The sequence below is a fragment of the Oreochromis niloticus genome, unplaced genomic scaffold (genome assembly GCF_001858045.2).
Source record: "Oreochromis niloticus isolate F11D_XX unplaced genomic scaffold, O_niloticus_UMD_NMBU tig00000755_pilon, whole genome shotgun sequence".
NCBI classification, from domain to species: domain Eukaryota; kingdom Metazoa; phylum Chordata; class Actinopteri; order Cichliformes; family Cichlidae; genus Oreochromis; species Oreochromis niloticus.
Genome location: NW_020327238.1, coordinates 1 through 6196, shown reverse-complemented (window position 1 = coordinate 6196; position 6196 = coordinate 1). Strand labels below are relative to the sequence as shown.

Here is a 6196-nt window from a genome sequence, read left to right as displayed (position 1 = left end):
GCTATTTCTTAAATGTGTAAAATCTGTAATATAATGTATTGTTTGGAGTTTAATCTGTTACTGTTACTATTTTACAATTTCTTCTTGGAGCAACTGTAACCCACATAATTTCCTTAGGGATTAATAAAGTATTCTGATTGTGATTCTGATTGTTTCAGGATACATGACCTGCCACTATCCAATGACACATCTGCTTACCTGTATGCTTACCTGTATCTTTTGCTCGTTTCTCCTCCTCTTCTTTTCTCTCTCTCTTTTTTAAACTGAGCACCTGATGGCTTTGAACTTTTCTTGTCCATCTTCCATTGGTTTTAATTTTGCACTCCAGTATGAACACCCATCCCCCAACCCGAGGATCACCACAACATAACTTAATAAATCTACACCTTAGTTCACAGATTCACTTTGTCTAGGGTTTATTTCTGGGATTTCACACAACCCAGGATTAAAATCATGAATGGGCTTGGATTTACAACATTATGAATGAAATGTGCTCTATTTGGAAGTAGCCGGCCCCCCTCCCCTGTCGACAGGTTGTGAGTGAGACTTAAGTCTGTATCATAATGTCTGGTGTTTTCGTGTTTGTTGGTTTGTTTTTATTTTGTTTTATTTTGCGAGTTGGTTATTAGATGCCGCTCCAGCCAGCCAGACAATCCCCCGTCGCCCCGCCCCTCTCCTCCCTGTGCCGCAAGCAGCAGGCGCACCTCGCAAACGGAGGGGGCCCTTACTCCCAGCAAATGGGCGATAGAAAACCGGTCGGTGCCTATGACATCCCCAAAAACTGGATGTTTCCATGGCTTTGAGCATGTTTTCATTTCTTCTAACTTCCATCAGCTGTCATTCTTCCACCTGCGTGTGGATGACAAGCCGGCTCTGCTGCTCCACCTCCTGAGGAACGTAGTGAAGCCTCAGGAACAGACAGTGGTCTTTGCTGCCACCAAACACCATGTGGAGTACCTAAAGGAGGTAAGATAACAGTGTAGCATAGATTTGTGAAAATGTTAAATATTGTTTAAAAAACTAGAGCTTTAGTTGACTTCTTATTTTTTTCTGATGTCCAGCTGCTGTCGTCAGAAGGTTTAGAGTGTGCCTACATCTACAGTGCCCTTGATCAGACTGCCAGGAAGATCAACATTGGGAAATTTGTGCACCGGAAAGCCATGGTGCTTCTGGTGACTGATGTTGCTGCTCGTGGTATAGACATCCCCTGCTGGATAATGTCATCAATTACAACTTCCCCTCCGAGGCCAAACTCTTCTTGCACAGAGTTGGTGAGCAGCTGTATGCAGAACGAACAAAGTGATTCAGCCTCTTTAACTTGAAATGATTAGGCCAGCATTACGAGTATTTTTTCCCCTGTCTTTTCCATCAGGGCGTGTGGGACGAGCGGGCCGAAGTGGCACAGCCTATAGTCTGATTTGTCCTGATGAAATGCCTTATGTCTATGACCTCCACCTCTTCCTAGGGCGACCAGTTCAGTTTGCTTCACCTGAACACACACAAGGTAGACTCTACTGCATGCTGTCAGATGAACAGTTTAACTGATGTGCTACACATTTGAGGTTGCTAATAAACTTTATTTAGTGCTCTTTTTATCTGTCACTGTATTGAAATGTCTGCATTTCTTTTCGTACTCCAGATTCAGAAGGTGTGTTTGGTCGAGTCCCTCAGAGGATCTTGGATGATGAAAGTGCTCATCTGATCACGTCTCACGAAAACTCGCTGGACCTGCAAAATCTGCTCCGTGTCTCAGAGAACGCCTACAAGCAGTACCTCAAGTCGCGGTCAAACCCCTCGCCGGAGTCCATCAGACGGGTTAAAAACGTAGTAAAACACCAGCCAGTGAGGTGATGCGTGCCAAACGCTCTAAAGACACTCGGCTAGTGGACAAATTCAGCAAGCAGAGAGAGGACCGAGCTGCAGAAAGCAGGCTGCAGCAGCCAATCAACCCCACCACTACTGCTGACTGTGACATCACAGAAAAGAGGAGAGTGATCTAAATGTAAGCATGGGTGAAGTATTGCTTCTTTCTTTCCTCCCTGGATCGTTGTAGTTGCAGGTTCAGATCAGTTTCATAAAGGATTAAGCACACACATTGAACTCCAGGAAATCATAAATCAAAATATGGATATTACCTGTCCACAGATTCATGGTGACGTAACTGCTCTTTGCTTTGTTTTGTGATTGTAGAAATGGTTTACATGAGCTTTTAGCTGAGATTCAGAGGTTTCTGCAGCACTTATATTTCTGACTCTTGTTATAACCGATTAAATGCGATCTCCTCCCTTTTGCCCCCATTTTGATGGTGTGGTGCAAATGATCAGGCATGACGTTCTCATAATAAATGAGATAAGATACTGCAAATATTATTTCGCATTTGTGATTGAAATGAATTGAAAATGTGTATGCAATGATACAGTTTTAAAGATTTGGCCTAATAATTTTTCGAGTGAATGAGCCTAAACATGATGACCTAATCAGTGACACCGTGTCACCTGTGACCACACACACACACACACACACACACACACCACACACACACACACACCACACATATGACTTTGGCAGTTTGAGCTGAAACAATTTCAGTGTTTCAAACCATGTTCCAGGTTTTCCTTCACCATTTATGAGGTTCAAGAAGAAAATAACGACAGATATGAATGTTTTTGAAAAATTCTGAAAGATTAGACCAAAAATACCAAAAGATAAATTCAATTGGTTTATTATAAACAAGTAAGTCAAAAAAAGTTAAACAAGTAAATAATGAAACAAGGTAAAAGAATAGAACAAAATGTACAGTATATAACAGTAAAAGATAGAACAAGTAACAATAAAATGAAACAGGTAAACGAAGTAAGAACAAAAGGTTAAACAAGTAACTAATGAACAAGGTAAAACGAATAAGAACAAAAATGTTAAACAAGTACTAATGAAACAAGGTAAACGAAGTAGAACAAAATGTAACAAGTACTAATAAACAAAAAGAATAGAACAAAAATGTAACAAAAATAATGAAACAAGGTAAAAGAGAGAAACCCCACAATCCCCCTGAGCAAGCACTAGGCGACAGTGGGAAAAACTGCCTTAAACGGGCAGAAACCTCCGCAGAACCAGGCTCAGGAGGGACAGTCAACTGCCGGGACTGGTTGGGGGGACAGAGGTGGAGCAAGACGAGCTACATCAGGTGAAGCAGCAGAGTCCTCCTCCAGGGCAAGCGGAAGCATTTTTTCTTTTTTTTCATGGACTTTCCACAAGCGCCTTTTTTTCCAAGATGAGGGTTCTTAGCTGATCGATTGTTTCTGCGTTTTGCTTGTCAAGTTCTTGCATGTTTGCTCCACCTCTTCTAATGCTGCTTGTTTTCTTCAGCTTTTCTTTGAGTTCTTTGGATGTTGCCTCCTGCATTAGCTTGTCCTGTGCATGTCTGCATTTCTCTCTTGTATTCTTTGTACATGTCTTCTAACTCCTCATTCTTCTGTGGATGTCTTGGAGAGTACGCTGCAGGTCGTCATGTATTTGTCTTGGTGTTGCTTTTGCGCCTGCATTTCAGTGTGTTTGCGCTTCAAGTTGTTGTATTCCAACATATTCCCTTAGTGAGCTCGGAGTTGTTTCTCGCCATGTGATCAATCCTTTTCTGCATCTGTGAGCATCTTTTGTCCAGTTTTTCCTTTTCCCCTTCTAGTTCACTTGTTTTGTTCTTTCAGTTCATTACAAACTGTTGCAGTTTTAGATTTTTACCCTCAAAGTCTTTGACCAATACGTTTCTCTTCTTTCAATGTTTCTTGCTGTTGCACTTTCTCTTGAAGAAGGACTTATTGGCTCACTGTTTCATCCAACTTTTCTTTCAGCATTCTGTATTTTCCTCCGTGACTTTGAGTTTGTGCTGCAAGTCTATTTGCTTTGTCTCCTGTTCTTCCTTCTGTTGGAGGATTTCTTTATTTTTTTCACAGCTTCATCGAACTTGGTTTGGAGCAGCTGATTCATTTGGTCCATATATTGGAGATCCCATTCTGTCTTCTCAACAGTAGCTTTGCTGTCTTGAAGCTGTTGGACATCTCCTTTAGTTCCGCCGTCTTCTGCTTGTTTTCTTTAATCAAGAAGACGATCTGCTCTCGGGCTTGTCCAAACCTGATTCCCCAGCCCTCATTAATAATTTCTATGTCGGGCTGCGTTGTTGTCTTTCCTCCAGGTTTTTATTTTGCGCTTCCATCTGTCTACACTTCTCCTCCAGTTGAAGTTTCTCTTCTTCAATTTTTGAATTTTATTCTGGAGGTGGTAGTTTTCCTTCCTACTGTCATGTAATGCCCTTTGGATGGATAAGAGGTCATTTGGGGAAATTGGCCGGCCACGCCAGGAAGGAGAAGCGGCGTTCATTTTGTTTTGGCTGGTGTCTTGTTGGATACATGTTGAAGGTTGTACACGACGACTCTGAAAAGCTTTCCAAAACTTTCTGTGGTGAACGTTTGAAGGCTGCACACACAAATGCTGCGAAGAAACGAACTAAGAATAGCTGTGTCTCACCCCTATTTGTGGAAAAAACTTCAAAGGATTAAAGGTTCTTAAGGCGACCTTGTGACATCATCACTCCGTGAGCCAATGAGATTGTCGTGTGAAATTTTGGAATGGGATATTTTTTTTAAACTGTTTTCAAATTTAACTTAATATTTGACTGTTTTTAAATGACCTGTTTAGCTGATTAAGAAATTAATTGCCACGAACATACCTAATGTTATATAACAGACAACAGAAAAACAGACATTTTTCTTTTATTTAAATTTTTTTTAATTATCCTACTTTTTATAAGAGGGAACATTATTTAAAGAATATGTATTTAATTAAAAAACTCTCTATTCATCTAAAGGGTATAACAAAAAAGGTGAGCTTCCTGCTCGAAAATGAAATGACCAAAATAAATGGAGTATTTCTCTGCAATTACAAACTTGTGTAAACAATCTTGGTTTCAAAATAAAGCTAACCCTTGTGAGATGTCATCAGAGGTGTAAATATTACTGCAGATGTTACTATGTCAAAGTCTCACAATTGTCTTTGTTTATTATATATTTCATTTATGTTCTTAGTGTATTAGTTCGCCAGCAGCAAGAACATGTACTAGTGTCAATAATAATAGTACGGTGGATTAGAAACCTGCTCACAAGTTGAATAAACACCCAGGATTGTTTCATCATTTTCATTCAAACCAACATTTGAGTCAAAAAGAGAAAGTTGTTTGTGCTGTCTGATGGAGATGAAGCAAAATAAAATGCAGTTTTGATGTAGCTGATGTTGTATAAACTAGAAGAGGAAGATAGTAGGATCTCTGTATCATGTTTGTCACTTTGTACCATGTAATTCTTTCCATTTCCACCAGGGGGTGTTTTCAGAGGTGGTAGGTGGTAAAAGAAGAGGTCAGCAGGAAGATGGTGAAGAACGACCAAAGACCAAGAAAAAAGGCAGTCAGGCAAAGATGAAGAGTATTATATCCCTTACAGACCTAAAGACTTTGACTCTGAGAGAGGGTGAGGCATTAAACTGTTGCATCTGTTTCTTTAAAAAATGTGAATGGCTTGTGTTTTATGCTGTTTGTCCTGTGTTACGCGTCGACAGGTTGAGTCTCGGTGGAGAGGCAGTGCTTTTGAACAGCAGGCCTCTTCAGCTGTCCTTGATCTCATGGGAGATGAAGGCGATCGCTTAACCAGCAGAAAAAAATGATGAAATGTACAAATTTCCCTATGTTTGACTCAATATCCATAAAATGGTCATTTAAAACTATAATTTAAAGTCTTTTTTCCCCCTGTTTTATTAGGGACCGTAAGAAGAAGCGTTTTGTGAGAGAAACGGGAAAGAAGACCAGAAGAGAAGATCAAAACAGACAGCGGTCAGTTATCAGTAACAAAAGAACAGGAAGAACTTGTATCCTTCCAACAAAAAGCTTCTCTGTGTGCTGCTCTTAATGACCCTCTTCTCTACTCCTATGTCAATGTTAAGCTGTACTGTGAAGATGTTTATCACTTGACAACATGTCAGTTATGAGGAGTGGAAGAAAAAATACAAGATTGATGATACAGGATCTGGATCAGACGGAGAAACAGGCGGAGGAGGCAGGAAGCCAGCAGAGTAGGACGCATCAAAATGAATAGCACAAAACACGTCTGCCTGTTAAATATAGACCATCACCGCCATGTTTTAACTCAAGTCTAAA

The 6196-nt window shown here is 40.4% G+C and overlaps 1 protein-coding gene across 1 annotated transcript; it reads left to right on the top strand.

Annotated features, from left to right (window-relative positions):
• Positions 1 to 383: 383 nt before the first annotated feature.
• Positions 384 to 5525, top strand: LOC102082545 (ATP-dependent RNA helicase DDX54). Its single transcript, XM_005474006.4, is given in 7 exon segments — positions 384 to 966; positions 1062 to 1200; positions 1203 to 1271; positions 1373 to 1504; positions 1640 to 1822; positions 1825 to 2002; positions 5366 to 5525. Coding segments are annotated over 6 exon segments (900 nt in total). The 5' UTR covers positions 384 to 765; the 3' UTR covers positions 2001 to 2002; positions 5366 to 5525.
• The last annotated feature ends 671 nt before the right edge of the window (positions 5526 to 6196 follow it).